The sequence below is a fragment of the Acanthopagrus latus genome, chromosome 1 (assembly GCF_904848185.1).
Source record: "Acanthopagrus latus isolate v.2019 chromosome 1, fAcaLat1.1, whole genome shotgun sequence".
NCBI classification, from domain to species: domain Eukaryota; kingdom Metazoa; phylum Chordata; class Actinopteri; order Spariformes; family Sparidae; genus Acanthopagrus; species Acanthopagrus latus.
In genome coordinates, this window is record NC_051039.1 from 11,326,718 (window position 1) to 11,344,521 (window position 17,804).

At 45.6% G+C, this 17,804-nt stretch overlaps 2 protein-coding genes across 16 annotated transcripts in view; one reads left to right on the top strand and one right to left on the bottom strand.

The window, feature by feature from the left end:
- The window catches only part of bnc2 (basonuclin 2), a 161,436-nt gene that overhangs the window by 127,221 nt on the left and 16,411 nt on the right, over positions 1 to 17,804 (top strand). The window lies entirely within an intron of this gene.
- The window catches only part of LOC119029961, a 157,550-nt gene that overhangs the window by 41,619 nt on the left and 98,127 nt on the right, over positions 1 to 17,804 (bottom strand). For 2 of the 11 annotated variants that reach the window (XM_037118314.1, XM_037118932.1), the window contains one exon: positions 14,284 to 14,327. The exons of the other annotated variants lie outside the window; for them this stretch is intronic. In XM_037118314.1, coding sequence (XP_036974209.1) covers positions 14,299 to 14,327 — 29 coding nt within the window. In that variant the 3' untranslated portion in view covers positions 14,284 to 14,298. Of the gene's footprint in view, positions 1 to 14,283; positions 14,328 to 17,804 lie in introns of those variants that run through there. 11 annotated transcript variants of the gene reach the window in all.

A 17,804-nucleotide genomic window follows, 5' to 3' on the forward strand; every position in this document is an offset into this window, starting at 1 on the left:
GAGGATCAGTCAGCGGGAGTTGGAGGAGCATTATCAGCGAGGCATTAAAACCATTTGATAACATATTTTAGAAAAAAAAAAAAGCGGCGCTTTATCAACAAGAAATATTAAATCCAGCGTGCTTTTGTAGCACTATAAACAATCTATAAACCATGTAATGTTTTACAGAAACGGTTGCGCCTCCTCACTGTCACTTTTCTCACAGCCTCCCTCCAAAAGCTCACAGCCAGCTCCTTACACAAGTGCTGCCCGTGCCAAATCCTCAGTCCCTCGCTTTTGAATCCTGAACCCGAGCCTCAAATGAATTCAAGCTGGAGAAGCAAGGTTACGAGCAGGTTACATTGTATGCAGGAATTTGGAGAATAATTCCCCTTATATTGGATTTGGAAGGTAGTCCGAATTTTACCATAGATTCGACGAGGCCTCACAGGCTGCCGCTGAGTTTAATAGCGATAAATAACATTATGAAACCCGTTTGCCTGTTTAGTTTTGTGCACTTGTAACACCCTTGCACATGCTATAAAGTGGAGGCTGAGAAGAAAATAGCTCCTCAAAGAGGAGGACTGCAGAGGCAAGACAGAGGTGTGAACTGTTGTGTTTGTGGGTGCCATGTACTCGCATCTTTTAATCATGCACCATCTCAGCTTTGTATTCATCGCCCTCTCCTCTGTACATGTCTGTGGTCATTTTCACACTCTTGCAGCTAGACTTGTCTTATACATCTACCGCCACCTCCACTGTCACTTCTACGTCTCTGGGAATTAAGGATGTTTTCTCAGCGTGTGTGCTGTGGCCTTAGCTGTTATGAACCCGCAGTGCTGTGCCTGTGTTGTGTTCTTTATCGTTACACTGCTTCTTCTTTTTTTTTTTTTGTCAAGTGAGACTATTATTCCAGTAACAATGTTTGACACCCTGACGCGCTCTTCTTCTTCTTCTCTCTCTCTCTCTCTTTCTCACTCTCTACCTCTTTCAAATACTCAAATCAAACACTCACTGTGGTTCAGCTCTTCCCTATCTGCCTCATAAATGTTTAGTGTCACCTGGCTTTTTTTTTTTACTAACTGCACACACACACACACTGTACGGGGAAAGACAAGCATGATTCTTCACTCGAAGATGAACACTGAATCGTTTTATTTCAGGAGTCATTCACTGATGAAAAACATATTTTTTTTTACATGTGTTACTACATGCAGAGCAGTTCATACACTGCAGTCTAGGATTACCGATGCTGCATCACAGAATGTGATAAAAAAAATTAAAAAAAAAGACCAATACACACGACAATTTCTTCTCAGGAGACACTTAAGTAATTGCACCACATTCGGAAATTCCCTTTAATGCATCCATTACATGCTTGGTGGTCACATGTATATTTAAAAATGTTATTTTAACTTAAGATGAGTGACCCCCCCATATACCCGTATATGGTCAAATTCAAATATCATGAATATACCATGTCATAATGTATGGGAGTGAAGTGTGTGTTAATGTGTGTGTGTGAAGGGGGCGTTTTTAATAAAATCTGACTGGGGAGTTAACATGCTGTGCAGGGCAAACATGGGAAGTGAAAACGATATGTTTAACATACATGGTCAGGTCTAGGGGCTCCCATGGGATCCTAGTAGGGGTTTGATCAAACTCCACTCCACTGGGCTTCACACACACAGCGTACGAGCGCCACCTTCTTACCCATTTCCCTCTCAAATCCCCATGATAAGGCTGACTTCAAAGCCTCGCAGCCAATCCTACAGCTTTAACCTGAGATGCTGGTTTGATTCACCGGCTGCATCTCTTCCCATGGCCCCCACCACACCCCAACACACTGGCACGCGCGCACACACACACACACAACCTCACTCACATTCAATCTATAGCTGTGAAAAGCTGCCTGCTATCTCTGTCCAGCTCACGGTGTCTCCAAATCTAACTGCAGAAAAGGAGCCACCAGTGCTTTTCTGCTCCGCTCTAAGTTCCACTGGCATGTCATGATTAGAATAAAAAGGAATATTCTGCCTGTAATAATGGGGTCTCCTCACCCCCCCGATCACCCGGCTCCTCTTCTCCTCTTCGCCCGCTCCATGTGATATGCATTACACTGATCAGTGTAATGGGATCTCTGGTTCTCTCACTGCACATTTCCCTTTCTCTTTTTACCCAGTGTCCAAACCCTCCCGGAGAATTCCCTCAACAGGTCCTCGCTGCCACCCCGGTGTGGCTGAAGCTCCCCGGGAGAGGCTCTCATAGTCAGCGCCGCGCCCTAATTGAAACTGGAAATGTACCAGCCTGCTTATCAGGAATTTTTATTTACCTCTGCCAGACTCTGCCCGCTTCAACTTTTCAAAGGGGGCTGTGTTATAATTGCCTCCTCAAACAGAATCCCTCTCTTTCTGTCAGCGTCCCTCGCTCCATATATCCTTTTTCATAAGTTATAATATCCTGTCTCGCCTGCGCTGGAAGGAGGAAATGGCTTCTGAATTCTGAAGTGCTTTTTCCGGGGGCTACGGGGGTTTGTTGCCGCGGAGGGAAATTGAATTTTACTTCAAGGTCAGCGACACTAATGACGGTGTGGGAAGGTGTTGATCTCGTGCGGCTCTAGTTTGTCTAGCAGCACCCCGCTGTATCGATCGGCGCGGGAGATTCCAGTCCTGCATCGATTGTCGCACTGAATTGTTTGGGAGTGTAGTGGAAATCACCAGTGTGGCATAAGTGGTGATCTGGGACTGCAGCCGCTCTCAGGGGTCAGCGCGTACAGATAGGAAAATAGATGACTGCTTGGAGCAAAAGGAACGCTGACAAATGTATAGAGTCTCCCAAATCGGCTGCAGATGATAGTAGATACAGTACATAAATGTCCCGAACTGCTCCCCCACACCATGACTGATGCTTAATATAGCTGTTGGAAGTGCTCATACACTCTAAACACCACTTGAGAATTGTGCACACACACACACGCACAAACACACACACACACACTTATAGACAGGATACCTTCCCAGGCTCAACAAATATAACCACCCATCCACCCATATGTACACACATACAGAGAGAAGGGGAGAATTTTAACCAATCACTTTCATGATTCACTGCTGCTTGTATGCAAGATGGTTAGTTATGGGTAGGTGCCCTGCGGTGTGAGTGAATGTGTGTCACTTCCCCCACAAATGGAAACATTTAGACACTGAAGTGTGTCCTGAGGTGAGAGCTGTAGAAGCTCTCACTCATAAAGTAGCGGGGAGGCAGCCTGTGGAGGAAATGAGCTAGGCAGACTGGTGGAGGGAGAGGAGCGTGACACACACCAAAGGACCTCACACACACACACACACACACATATGCTGTTGAACCACACACCGGTGACTGCCTCTGTGGTTGTGCTTTGCACCGTGTCTATCACCGTCTCGTTTTTCGCCAGAGCCTCCAGCTGTGTTTGACTTCCTGTTCTTCTACGTGATGTTGTGGTGACATTGGCAGAAAGGACACAGCCGGTACTGTGCCTCCGTGTTGTGTGGTGGTGGTTAAAAGGTTCGCTGACCCCACCGTGAACCAACACCAGCGCTGAGACACCTGCAAGTTCACCGCAGAATACCAAATAATGTGGGATGGCTGCTGAAACATAATGGAGCTCCTCAGTTTAAGTCACCCCTCATTTCAAATTCCACTTCTTTTAGCGATTTCTAAACACGTCAACGCCATACCAGCTCACTCACTGGTCGCACAGCCCCATCTCTCATGCTTCTACTCACTTTTCCTCTCCCTCTCCTCCCTTTCGTTACTCCCGCTCTCTGACGTGTTGTGCATGAGCGCCTTTATTAAGCAGGACGACCTGTCATGCAGGTGTGAGACGAAGGTGATGACTTCCCCCCGCCCGTCCACACATCCTCACTCTCCCTCTCTCTTCCTCTGTCTGTGGTCTAAAGAAAGACGCTGCCTCTCCCTCTACCAATTGGTCTGGCTTCACTTCACCTCAGACAGGAGAGGGTAGGTGGACAGAGGGGTTAGGGGAGAGAAGGAGGAGGTGATGAGTGGGAAAGGGGGGGGTTGCAGCAAAGCCTCAGCATTTCTCCGAGGAAGGACCCGAGAAACTTCAAAGTCAGTCGGATTCCGTGGTAGGTCAGCCTGATTTTAATGGTGATTAGTATTAGCATGCGTTGCGAGCTTAAAGACATTTTTGTTTGTTTGTTTGTTTGTTTTTTTTATCCCCGGCCATGCCAATAAACAATCAGTGCATTAAGTGGCGAGCAAATGGAATCAATTCATCCAGTTTTGCGCAGATGAGTGCAGAAAACGAGGCGTGAAGCAGCCGCTCTCTGTGTTTGGAGTGGCTAATTAGGAGCCCATTACAGGGCATCTCAGCATGGTGCTACCCTGATTGTTTATTAGAATTTCACTAAGGTGAAGGAGAACGGGAGAGGGAGAGAAAGAAAAGGGGACTAATAGTAGTAATAAATGGATAATAAATGGATACCTAACGGAGACACACACGCACACACACATGCAGCCGTGGTGAATGCCAGCCCCTGGGCCTCCTACAAAAAGGGCTCTTGTAAAAAGTGGGGGAAAAAAGAAAAAATCTCTACCAGCGCCGTGCATATGCTTGGCTCGGTCCTCTTAAAGACTGTCTTATTAAATGGGTAAGTGGCTGAGTGCTGGGACCACCAAGTGCGCCGTGCTGTCACTGGCACACTGCTCTCTGTGGGCTGAGTGCTGAAGGCGTAGACAGGATATGATATAGGGTCACAAGAAATGATGGTTTAACACTCTGATGATACATCAGTTCCCAGCACTCGCTGCTCGGCCCGCGGGGGCCATTTCTGAGACTTCTCTTGTCCTGGATTTTGTTGTGGAAGATGCGGAGCTCAGTTATAGCCTCCCACAACACTGCCGTGAAAGTGTGTGCATGTGTGTATCTGTGTGTGTTGGAAGGCAAAGGCAGTAATCAACAAAGACAACAGGGCCTTCTGAAGAGCGAAGATCAATAGACTGCTACAGGTGACTGACCTCAGTGAGCACAGACACATGCATGCAGGATAACCACACAAACACACACAATCAGGCGTAGGCACATGCACCAGTAAGTACTTGTGGCATTCTCTCCACTGTGCTGTCTCCACCTAACCTCTGGTTTATACTGTATGTGTGTGTGTGTGTGTGTGTGTACATATACACACACAACCAAGTATTACTCTCATCTTCAGGATCTAAGGCTCAGTGCCAACTGGCGCTTTGGTGCCAGGCACTGCCTTATCACCTCCCCAGCACACGCACACACGCACTCATACACACACACACGCTTGCATTCTTACTCACAAGTGCACTTTAAACAACCTCGTTGCCAGTGTTTGTGCACAGGCACTCACACACAGTCGAACATGATGATCTACCCTCCACATAAACAAAGATAAGAGCAGGAACGGTCAGCGCATGGCCCCAAGAGGTACAAAGCTATTACTGGGAGACCACAGTCGCGTGCCTGTGTGTGTGTATGTGTGTGTGCAGTTACATTTGTGTTTATGCAGGGCTAGTTGCAGAGCAGAATTATGTGCGTCACCACCATTTGCCAGCCTCAAAGCACAAACCGCTGCTAAGTGCTTAACAGGAGACTGCCACTGGTAGCGCAAGGTGTTGAACTCCTCGCTGACTTCCTGTCAAAGTCTTTGCCACCAGCCGTCACAGTGTAGAGACTCAAAAGTGATCTGACAATATAATCACAGCAAGTCACCGAACAAGGTGCCAAAGTGCCCTGACAGTTTGACAATGACTGTCAGCTTGCAGTGTCTCACGTGAAGCACTGAATCACACCTTTGTTGAGCAGTGCGGCCTGTTTAGGTATGGGGTGTGCTGCCTCCGCCTTGATCCCTGACAAAAATCCAGCCCATTGAGGTGACACAGTACAAAGCGTTTTCTCACTTTGCCAAGCTGACAAACCTAATTACCGTGGTAAAATTCCTGGGATCAGTCCTAGATCAAGTCTCCTTAGCACTGTGAGCTGCACACCCAGTGTCCCTCGGGAGAGGAATTCCATTGATTTCCCAGATTCCCAGATCTGAACACAGAACTCAAAGCTTTGTAATTACTCACCGAATTTCCCATAGTGTTACCTTCAGGGTTATAGCAATTATAGGCTAGAAAATACATGTTTTGCCCGTTGAGTGAGGTGAAATCTCATTACCCATTTATTAGCTTTAAAAACCTTGAGGCAGCAGCACAAACTGCAGTAAAAGTTTGCCCGTGGTGACATCTATGACTCAACTTGCCATTTATTAATGTTTCAAGAGTTTTTTACAGGTCCACATTCTATACAAAAATCAACCTCTTTTCAACACAGTGCGATTTGAAAGCTAAAAATAGACAGATTCAGGCACTTTCCTCTGGCGGGGTGACAGAGGTTCGCCTTTGCGTAGCAGTGGAATGAATTCCTCAGCATTATGACCACATCAGTTCCTTCAGCTCTTTGAAATAAATGCAGGACAGAGTGTGTTGTTATCAGAGCGTAGGCTCAGCCACCTTCTCCCTTTATGGGCATGTTTCGCTAATCTCGCTACTGGCCTCCGCTTTTTTTTTAAGTCGAAACAGGTGTTGCACTTATAACGCAGTCTTGTATTAGCGCGAGCACCTCATACTCATACTCCTCCAAGGGTCGTGTTTTCTTTGCAGATTCCTTCCTTGGCTGCAAGATCTACACCTTGTTTCATATGAGTTTGAGACTTGAGGACGAGAGTCATTAAAGCTATTTTGATACGGGTGTAGTTTTAAGACGGACTTGCTCGGGGTCAGATGTACTTGTTACAAGCCCCGTCGATGCTTCAAAAAGAAATGACAGATTCATGGGCTGGCACTAAACCTCGACTGGTTCAAGTCACGTCCGTTGTGAGTCACAACTCATCAGTTCTGTTTTTCGCCATCCACAGTGTGCGTGTCAGTAGGTAGGTGAGTTTTATTGTCTGCCTTAAAATAAAAAAAAAGCAATATAAAGTAAAAATCAATCTGGCACAAGACCCAGCAAAGGTTTCTGCTTTGGTCCCTTCAGCCACCCTCATCTCTGCTTTTTTCTTCCATTTTCATGTCTAAGGATAGAGAGATTAAAGGGAGGCCATGTCTCAACCCTGAAGAACTGCCATCACTCAAAGATGAGCAGTGCCAAGCTCCTCTCTCTCTCCCGCTCTCCTTCTCTGTCTCTCTATCTGCTGGATACACAACATCCCCTGGTGCTCTTTGGCCCTTCTCTTCATCCTCAACCCACTCACACACACATCACACCCATGATTTACTGTCATACACTCATATATGCCTGTGTGTGTGTGTGTGTGCCCAAATGCATGCGTGTGCACACATGTGCTCTGTCTGCATGGCAGCGGCCACATCAAATACACTAAAGCAGCACTCCTCTGAGACATTACCCCATCCATTCTCATTCCCCCATAGTGATTCCAATACAGAAAAAAAGTCAACATTTCAAAACCTGAAGAAATTAATAAATAAAAGTAAAGGCAGACTACATCTGGCACAATGTCTGTACTTAAGGTTTCCAAGTATGTGTCTGGGGAGGAGATCTGGTAGGACGGAGCCCGAGTCGGCTTGGAAGCAGTAGAAACGGATGTCACACTGGAAATTTATACGGTGCGGTTCAGGGAGCAACGGCTGTAAATTGACAAGTGATGCTTGTGAGCAGCGTTACCCGTCTGTTTCCCTTTCTCTCATCTTCTATCTTTTTCCGCTCATCTTTTCTTCTCCTAGCGTAGCTGTTACTTCTTACATCTGTGCTCGCCCCGAGCACTATTGTTAACGGGTGAGAGATACGAAAACAAGCCAGGAGACCAAAAAGGGGGAAAGGTAGCTGTGCGAGCTGAGACGTGGGAGAAAATGACTTGTGTTCGCTTTGTAACATGAAATAGTGACAGACAAAAAATGTGCTACATCTGAAGCCAATATATTTAATCTTTAAGCAATGTTTTGCCTGGATGAATACGACCCTTAAGTCCTGTTTTGGCAGTGATGAGAACGACTGAAATGAGGGGGAACTGTGCAGCATCACCAGAAAAACGAGGAAATGTCTGAAGAGAGTGCGTTTTTTTGAATTGTATGCCCTTTTACCAACATTAACGGTAATCCCTGTCATTTCTTCCTGGAAAAATATTTAATATGGCCCAGGCTATTAGCCACAGTACTGAGCTTGCGCATGTGTGTGCGCGCCTTGGTGGACCTGCGTGCAACCCGGCATATGTGTGTATCTGTGCTATAGTTTGATCGGGTCATTCTACTGTATAAATGTCTCTAATGGCAGCACTCTTTTTAATAATGCAGGATCCCCTTTTCTCTGTCCCTCCTCCCCATCACATCATGTTTGGAGTGACAGCCACATGAGCCACCGTCCCCATCCCACCCTGCCCACAGCAGGTCACCTAGACACACACACACACACACACACACAGAGAGAGAGAGAGAGAGAGAGAGAGAGAGAGAGAGGAGCTCAGGCAAAGCTCATAGGACTGGAATATGATGCTGAAAGCGGTGCACACAAAGAAGGAAGACAATTCACAGTAATTTGGCAAATTTAGACATTTTTAGAGTGCAAAGACAAGCGTGCACTCTAAAACATCAATTGTGTCATAATGATTCACCAAATTCAGGATTCGGCGTGAAAATCAAAGTAAAGTGAAAATCAAAATCTAGAACAAAGAATGACTCGATTTAAAGAAGCACGTTTCTAAATAGTTTTTTTTTTCTTCTTTTTTAGACTTTTTACAAAAGAAAACCTTCAACCTCATATGTGATAAATCATGAAAATAATGAATCATGAAACCACATTTTTTCTCTATCTTGCACCTTGATCCCCCTCTTCTCTCCCAGGGTTTCCTTTCTTTGTCTCTACTTTTATCTCTCCTGGAAAAAAATAACGATATAATAATCCTTTACAAAAAAAAAAAACATGCTGTAATTTAAAGTTTTGTGCAAGGACACAAAATCAGTCATTAAATAAAAATACAACAAAAACAACACAATCTAAGTTGTCCTTTAAACAGCACACAATACGCCAGTGTTCTGCCTGTACATGTGGAGCGCATGTGTCGCTGGAGTTCTGTGGAGCACTGTACTCAGCCAGCGATGCCGACGTCTGACAAAGAAATCGTAGCTCCGGCGGATATTTTTAATAGCTGAAAATGATTTTATTTGATATAAACATCAAAATCATTACCCTCTAAAGTGAATCCCTGTGAGAGGGTGATTTGTCTTGGTGATACGGCCTCGCTGTACGAGTCAGCGCTCGCCCTGCAGTGTTCAGCAGCGACATCTGGTAGACTGCGCTCTTCTCCCACCAGCACCGCCGCACGCCAATTGAGAACAGACAGATGCCAAGACCACTGTGGCAGCTCTGTCTTGCTCCCTCTCTCACTTCACCCCCACTTCTCCCAGTGTACCAATTCTCTCTGATATGAGAAACATGCTGTCACATCTGGGCCTTACAGAGAGAAAGAGACGTGAAGGGAGAGATAATACGAGACAAAGACGGTAGAAGGATCATCAGGGCACAGAGAGAGGAACTCTCACACAGCTGTGCGCACACGCACACACACACACACACACACACACACACACACACACACACACACGATCTGTCACAGGCCCCAAACATCAATGTGGGTGCCGTGAGGATGATGCCCCTTCAGGGTGACAGCGTGATAAGAAGGGTCTATTATACTGTAGCACCAGTGCAGCATGGTGCGCACTACTTGCCACACCCCTACCTCTTCTCTTCCGTTCTCCCCCCCTCTCATTAACCTCGGCTCTGATTGCCCCCAGGACTCCCTTGTGCTAATTAGAGGGGGGAAATATGTCTACGATGCATGCACCCCTGTACAAACACACACACACACACACACACACACACACACACACACACACACACACACACACAATGTTGCGCAGCTGACAGAGATGCTTCTGTGAGTGTAGGTGTGAGAATGAAAGGCTCGTCTGCTATTGTGTTTCATCTGCGTTCTGAATGTGTTGGCAACCGCAGGGTTAACCCCAGCAGGTGATGGTTAGCAGCACTGTTGATTCCTTTTTACACAGACAGCCTTCATCTCCGCCGTGCTCACCTTCTTGATTTAGCCGAGTTAAATCAAGAAGTGAGCATTTTGTCTCAACATGACACAATTAGGGCTGAGCAGGATCTGAAACTGTGAATTGATCATTTTGTCGCCCCCCCCCCCCTTGTCAGTTACTTATTATAATGGGTGTCACTGTAACATTACTAACAATTTAATAACAATTCTTAATGACAAATTCAAATAGGAATATAATATAATATTATGCTATAATTGATGTAATTCCCTCATATTTTAATGAGGATTGACCTCTCGTGGTGAGATGCTTAGGACGATGAAGATTAACCGATTGCCAAGCAGAATCGCTTTACACTCACACACACACACACACACACACACACACACTAACACACGCACACAATTACTGTTCTCAGCTCTGTGGCGAAATAAAGCGTATTGACAGAGAAGCTGCACAACCTCTTCCAGCGCAGACATTTCTAATAGCACTCTGACATCTCCATTCAGAAAGCTTTTGAGTTCTGGGAGGCAATTTGTGAATAAAAGACCCATTTTCTTTCTTTCTTTCTTTTTTTTTTTTTTTGTTTTACATGCTGTTCGGGACAAGCTCGAGCAGATGCAAACATGTTTTGGGAGTTGTACAGCAAATAGCCATTTGTACCTGGACTGGACCTGGGGAGACAGAAGGAGAGAGGGACGAAGAGAGGGGGTTATAGAACGATGGGGGCAGTGAGGGGCGAGAGAGAACGTAAGAGAGAGTATTTAAGAGCACTTGAGTGCCAGCATAGATGTAGTCACTTCTCCCAGTGGACGAAACCGGGCCCCTCTGCACCATGGCATGATTTTTCACTTTAGCAAGCACCACTCAGTGCACCTCCTTCAGTCCCCCTCTCCTTTCTCCTCTCCTCTCAGTCACTGCATGCTTCAATGATTCCATCATTCCCTTTCATTCACTCCGACTACAACGGGCGCAAGTCCGTACACACACACACATATATACACACACACGCACGCACACACAATTTGACCCATTTGCCCCCCTGCCATGGGTAGTAAATAATTCCATTGTGAGGGCCATTAGCGAGTATCTCAAGGGTTAAGAGGGGAAACACACAGGCAGTCAGATGGGTGATTAGACAATAAGAAGATGAAATGTCTACTATTGTTTTGTTGCTTATTGTTTCACAGAGCTCACATTAGACCTGTGGCTAATTCATGTGCTTAATGTCCTTTTATTCGCCCTGTTTTTATCTCCAGAGGCGACGTACTGTGGAGATGAAGACGTTTACACACGCGCGCACACTCACACACGGACCTATACGCGCTTTATTTGTATTGCTACCTCTCTCACATGTGGCAGCGGGTTACTCTGCCAGAGTCTAATGATCAACAGACCCGGCTCCCATCTCTGTTTAGGATTCACCATCCCCTCAGACTTAAGGAAATGTAGGATGCAATTATGCAAAGTATAGAGAGGGCAGAGCCAAAACACTTCGCCTGTCCTCCTGCATTCCAACAGCAAAACCAAACTGTTTGTGTTAATGGCCTGGCCTGTGTGTGTGTGTGTGTGTGTGTGTGTGTGTGTGTGTGTGTGTGTGTGTGTGTGTGTGTGTGTGTGTGTGAGAACGGCCTCAAGCAATGCAGCTTGCCATCTTAGTTGAGGACTGCACCTTACATGGCCACACCGCGGTCTTGCCAGTGACATAACCTCTTAAGAATTAGTGTCACCAAGCCAGAAACTTACAAAGGAGACTGACTCTTAACACTGCAATGCATCCTAACTGTGTGTGTAGACGTGTGTGAGTGCGTGACTTGTGTGTGGAGCGCGCGTGTATGTATCTGTATCGCCACATAGCCTGCAGTCAGTCCTGTATGCATGAACCTGTAGACACACTAACGGGTCCTCTGAGCCTTTAGTTCAGCCACTGTCAGAGGGATCCTTGTATTTTTCCACAGGCATGTCAGAGGATTACACAGTCCCTCTGCTGTTTCACTGACCCCCCCACACTCCCCTACAGTACACACACACCGACACACACACACACACACACACACACACACACACACACACACACACACACACACACATACATCAAAGCAGCCCAGCGTAGTGCCCAGCACTGAGCTTGGGGCACACTGGTCTACTCACTCAGCAGGCCGCTGGCACACACTACACATCTGCCTGTAGGGATTGCCAATGGCAATCATGGCCTCTGTGTGTGTGTGCATGTGTATGTGTGTGTGTTTTTGATCAGGAAAAAAACAACATATGTTCTTTGTTGGGTGTATGTATGTCTGAAAAAGTGTTTGCAAGTAGTTATGTGACACATTTTGTGGTAGCGCTGGCTATAAAAACAAGCCGCAGTTTCTGTTTTTTTATACGCTCTGAACTGCTTCGATTTAATCTGAAATGTCTACGGTCACCTCTTCATTTTAGTCAGGGTCTCCCACTAAAAACATCAATTTTAATCACATATCAGTTAGATTCCAGGACCAGGATCCAATCATTTTACTGAACCTTTAGAACTATACCAAACGCCGGTACTCTTGTCCACTTAATTTTCGTATTTTTCAAAAAGAGAAAAATGAAGTTTCTATCGGAAAGCGGTGCAAGCAAGCAAATGACTGGATATTTCCCAGCAATCAGAGTCATTCATTATCAATCAAACATGTGCTTTCAATATCAGTTTACCCAGACATAACAGTAAAAACTCAATGTCTGAAAACAGTTTGAACAGGTACACGTGAATGAGTAGCAATGTGCAAGACGTATAATGCATTATGAATTATTAAAGCACCTCGGCACATTGGCCGAGGGGGAGATATGATGTGTGTGAATTAGCCCTGATCAATATATAGAGTTTAGTGGTAACATGGCTCCTAATTACGCCCCCGTTTGACCACACGCTCACCTCTTCTCCCACCTTTTTGTTTTCTTCTCCTTCCAAGCTCTGCTCCCATCCCACTCTTCCTCTGTCAGGCGCTTTGGCCTACACACAGGGCAACCATACAAGTGCAATACAAATCAATGGGTTCGCACATTAACACACAGACACACAGCAGACAAGGTAAGGGCTTCGAGACCTCTAACCCAAACAACTCTTGTCCTGCAGGTTGATCAATAGTCAGAAAAATAGCATTAACAGCCCATCACACTCTTTCCATCTCTTTCTTTCTTTGCTAATCGTTCCTTCGATGCTATCTCTCCCCTTTCCTCCCGCGGCAGAGAGGAAAGTTTATTTCCCAGAGCTCCTTAGAAATCCCAGAAGCCTGCATGCCCCCATCTCACCTCCAAGCCACAGCCAGACACCCTGTTAGAGGCTATTACTATCGTCAGCCCCCCCCCACCCTCGCCATCCTAACAAGACTCAGACAGAGGCTGGACATTAGCTAATCCATACTTATTGCATCTGGGTACCTCTCACAGCCTTGTAATTCACATTGAGAGACATATTAGCGCGACATATTAGGCTGGCAACAGGTCTACGAGGTGAGATGCTACACTGACATTAAATTGACTTAGCCGGAGCCTCGCGGGTCGTTGTCGGGCACTGCTGCTAGCCGACGACTCGGGCCCAGTCTGCCCGTATTGAGTTTCTGTGATGGCTGTTTAGCTTGTAGTGCTACACAGGGGTGGGGGGTGGGGGCGCTGGGGGTGGAGGTGCTCCGGCTCATTGCGTTTACTGACAGGAACCCTGCAGACCACAAGGCTATAGGGATCAATAGCATTGCATTGCACGGCACTGCCAGACCAGCCCATACCCAAACACGGGAAGATTGCATTACACATGGGCTAAAATCAGGACAAGCCTACAGCCCTATTAGCACAGCACAAACATGCTCCATTTGCACTCCCATTCAAGCAGGGATTTCATTTTCTAATAAATTATTAAATAGACTTTTTAGGCAAACGCAAACATGTAATGTTTCCCAACATCTTTATAGACACACATACACAGATACACACAGGTTATGTTTTTGTCTGGTGATCCTGGACCTGAGCCTCCAGGTGGCCCTGCATGCCTCCTCTGAACAAACAGACCAGCGGTTCGCTCCACTTCCCCCATGTCACCGAGGCCAAGTCCAGACATTGTGCGGCCCACCGGCCTGCTGACACGGCCACCCAGCCTGCCAGGGATTTGCGGCTGGGTCAGAGAGTTGACATTTATTAAAGGAAGTTGCATAGAGAGTAACAGGGAGTTGACAGTCCTCTTGTCACGTCGCACTCCAGAATTCAGAAACCTGTGCAGCACACGCCCCTCTCTGTTTCCAACAATAAAAGAAACAATGAAGCTGTTAAGCACTGTATGACCCTCCCAGGGCCCACTACAATGAGAATGACAGCTTTCATATTCCTGCCTAGTGCCACTGGAGCTGCAGTTGCTTGCTTTGAACTAAAACTTATGACCCATTTGAGGAAGTTATAAATCACAGATTTTTGATAAAAGGGACAAATATTAAAATAGATATATTTTTTTCAAAAGTCAAATCACAAGCAGAAACAAAAGCCTACATGTAAAAATTACACTAAGTGATTGTGAATGAATATTTGTGGGCCGCGAGGGGGAATGCAAAGTTTAGTGGACCATGAGGAACAATGAAAAATCTTAAAAAGAGAAGTCGAGTGAAATGGATTGAGTGTGTTGAGGACCAGATGTGCCGTGGATGGATCAAACATCTGCTGGCTCTGCAAGGCCTCAACGGTCTTGAATGACCCCCATCATCCAATCTTTCTCACCATGCGTCCCGGTGAACCTTTTGTTCTTCACTATCTGCCCCTCTCATAAAGATCAAGGGTTGTTTTTTTAACTGTGTTTGAAATGACTTTGATTTCGCTCTTACCATTCAAACTGAATGTTATCTATCTGAGTTATAACATGGCAAATGCAGGCAAGAAAAAAAAAATACAGTGGAGATTGCAATTTTTTTCTGTTATTGTTCTCGATCCTGTGTGTTTTGATGGTCTAGAGCTTTCCTTGGTGTATAAGTTACAGTACAAAGAGGCAGCACCAGATGGTAACGGTGTTTATTTTTGCAGTAAGTAATCACCATTCTGGAACTTATGACAGTAGACAGGCCCAGAGACCTGGAACCATGCCCCGAGAGACCTGAGCACCACTTCCTGTTGTACCCACATGATCGCAGACACAAGCGTACACACTGTCACACACACACACCTACATACACATCCATGCACGCATAAACACAAGCATCCTCCAGGCTGCTGGCGATGTGAGCCCCCAGGCCACAGGGATAGATGTGTTCTGGCACATAGGTTGGAGTAGTGTAAATTACGCCGGAGCCACACTGGCACCCTCCGCCTCCAAGATGAATGAGCCAGCTTACATGCCAGGTTACAATTCCAGTGAGGCTGGAGTTTAAAACGGATACTGCAGTGGTTGTAATTTGGGACCATTTTACCTACTTGGTGCAATATTTCATTTTGGTAAAGCAACTAATTTTTTTACACACCACACTGCACTCTTTTGTCATTTCTGTCATCTCATGTCGTTTACAATACATCTATTATTGTTTGTGACAATAATAAAACAATAAGGCACAATTAAAGCCCAAAAAAGGCAATACCAATAATAAGTGCTTTTAATTTCATTACAACTACAGCTAATACACATTTTACAAATATTGTGGCCTTAAATCTCATGCAAAAATACTTTTTAAAAATACTTTTCCATACTGAAGTTGCTGTTTTGTATCACGAAAATGTTATATTAATGTTTACCAATCTAGGAGTACTACAACAATACAGGGAAAGTGCACTGTGTTTGTATTTTTATATACATGTTTTGGAAATAGGACAATAAAAATAACTAAAATGTTTTTAAATAAATAGCTGGGTTGCTTTTTTAACATTTAATAACACAGTTCATTTTGTACCTTGAGTTTACAATATATATCTTTGCACCTTATACTGTATTGGATGTCCTTCGAAGGTGTCATAATATCAGCACATATATTGTATGATTAGGAATAAACATGGTTTTAAAACCCAAGAGGTTAAATTGGGCCAACAACAGCAGGATATGCGGTATCAAAGTAGAGAACTCGTCCAGCAGTCAGTCATAGTGACCAGACACAAACATACTGTTATACTGTACATAACACCATAATTATATCATTTCTAACAGAACACACTGCAGTAATGAATGATTTACAATTACAAAGTCTGGAGCGACACACTGTTGCCAATTCGCCAAACAGTCTGTATCACATATTCCTAGTTAACATGACAGACACAGACTCCTTTGGGGCACCCAGACCCCCTAGTGGCCCTTCCTCCATACGTGAGTCAGGCTGGCAGTGAAATACTGTCAGGGAGAGGAGCGGGGTGGAGGGAAGGTACCAGAGAGAGAGGCTCGAGTTAATGGTCTTGCATCTTCCTGGCAGCATGTCAATAATGGCTCTGATCACATTAAGTAAAGAGTCCATTAGCTTATTCTCTTTCCTCCTGCATGCTCCATAGCAAAAGCACAGGCGAAAGCTGAAAAGCTGCTCTAATGCAGTGTGGCTGCGTGTTACAGACACCTCTATCTGTTTCCAGCTCGACCAAAACAAAATGACTCGGGAGGTTTACCTACAGTACAATCCATTATTCATTTACATCAATTTCCTTTTACACAGTAACGTGATGTGCGGATTATTTTTGTTGTGTAGTAATCAAGGCTACATTCCAGGTAGTACGGAGGAAAATTCAAGAAAAATGCAACACATTCGAGCAGTTCTGGTTGCAGAACATACACAGTATATTCAGAAACAAGTTGTCATGTATTGGTTTTATGAGTGACAGTCTTCATGTAAACATTTCATTTGCAATAAATACGCGTTTATGCTTTCGGCAGGTTCTAAGTTTCACCTTTTGTAAGTGTGCTCACTAACCCAAAAGTCAGTTTTTTGTGACCCATTACTAGCTTAAGGGTATAATGTGATAAGGGGCGGATATTACACAAAAGAGGCACATCAAGACACAGAAGAAACAAGGAACTACGTGGCCAAAGAGCAAATTGTGAGCATATGTTAATGCACCTTCTCGGCACCGGCCTCCTGCCAAAATAGTAATCAAGACAAAGGAGATGTGATATAAGAGGGAAAGAAAACCAGGTTGTCAGCTCCACCCCCCGCCCCCTCCATCTTTACCAACACACACACACTGGACAGACAGACCATTTCTCAGCCGCCTCACTGCTCTCCATTGGCCCTGGAGGGGGCACACCGGCCCCCACATCTGTCTCCCAGGCCCACGACAGACCTGGCTGCTTCATCCAGACCCAGCAGATCACACGAATCATCCTCAATTAATGTGAACCATCAGGCGTTCCCTCGCTGCTTCTATCACTCCACCCCTCTTCTCTGAGGCACCCCCTCGAGCTCAGTGCTAGGCCCGCTGAGTTTTACACATTGACCACAGCTACGGTTCCTTAGCACAGTTGGGTGAGGCTAGCCAGCGTTATTGTGTATGCTTTGTGAAAACTGACAGGGAATCAATACATCAGTCCAAGCAGACGTTGCTCACATGTAAGCGCTGCGAGGCGGTTCTTCAGAGGTTCTGAACTCAGAGAGCGGCCGACTCTGCTCTTAAATGGCTTCCATGTGCCGCCCCATCTGCACCTCTGCTGGGCTGTGGCCAAAGGACTGTCCTTTCCACTTTTTAAAGACGCAGGGGGACAGCTTTAAAACAAAAAGAGTGGTGATGGTGGAGGTAAAGGTCAGGGGGTTGGATGAATC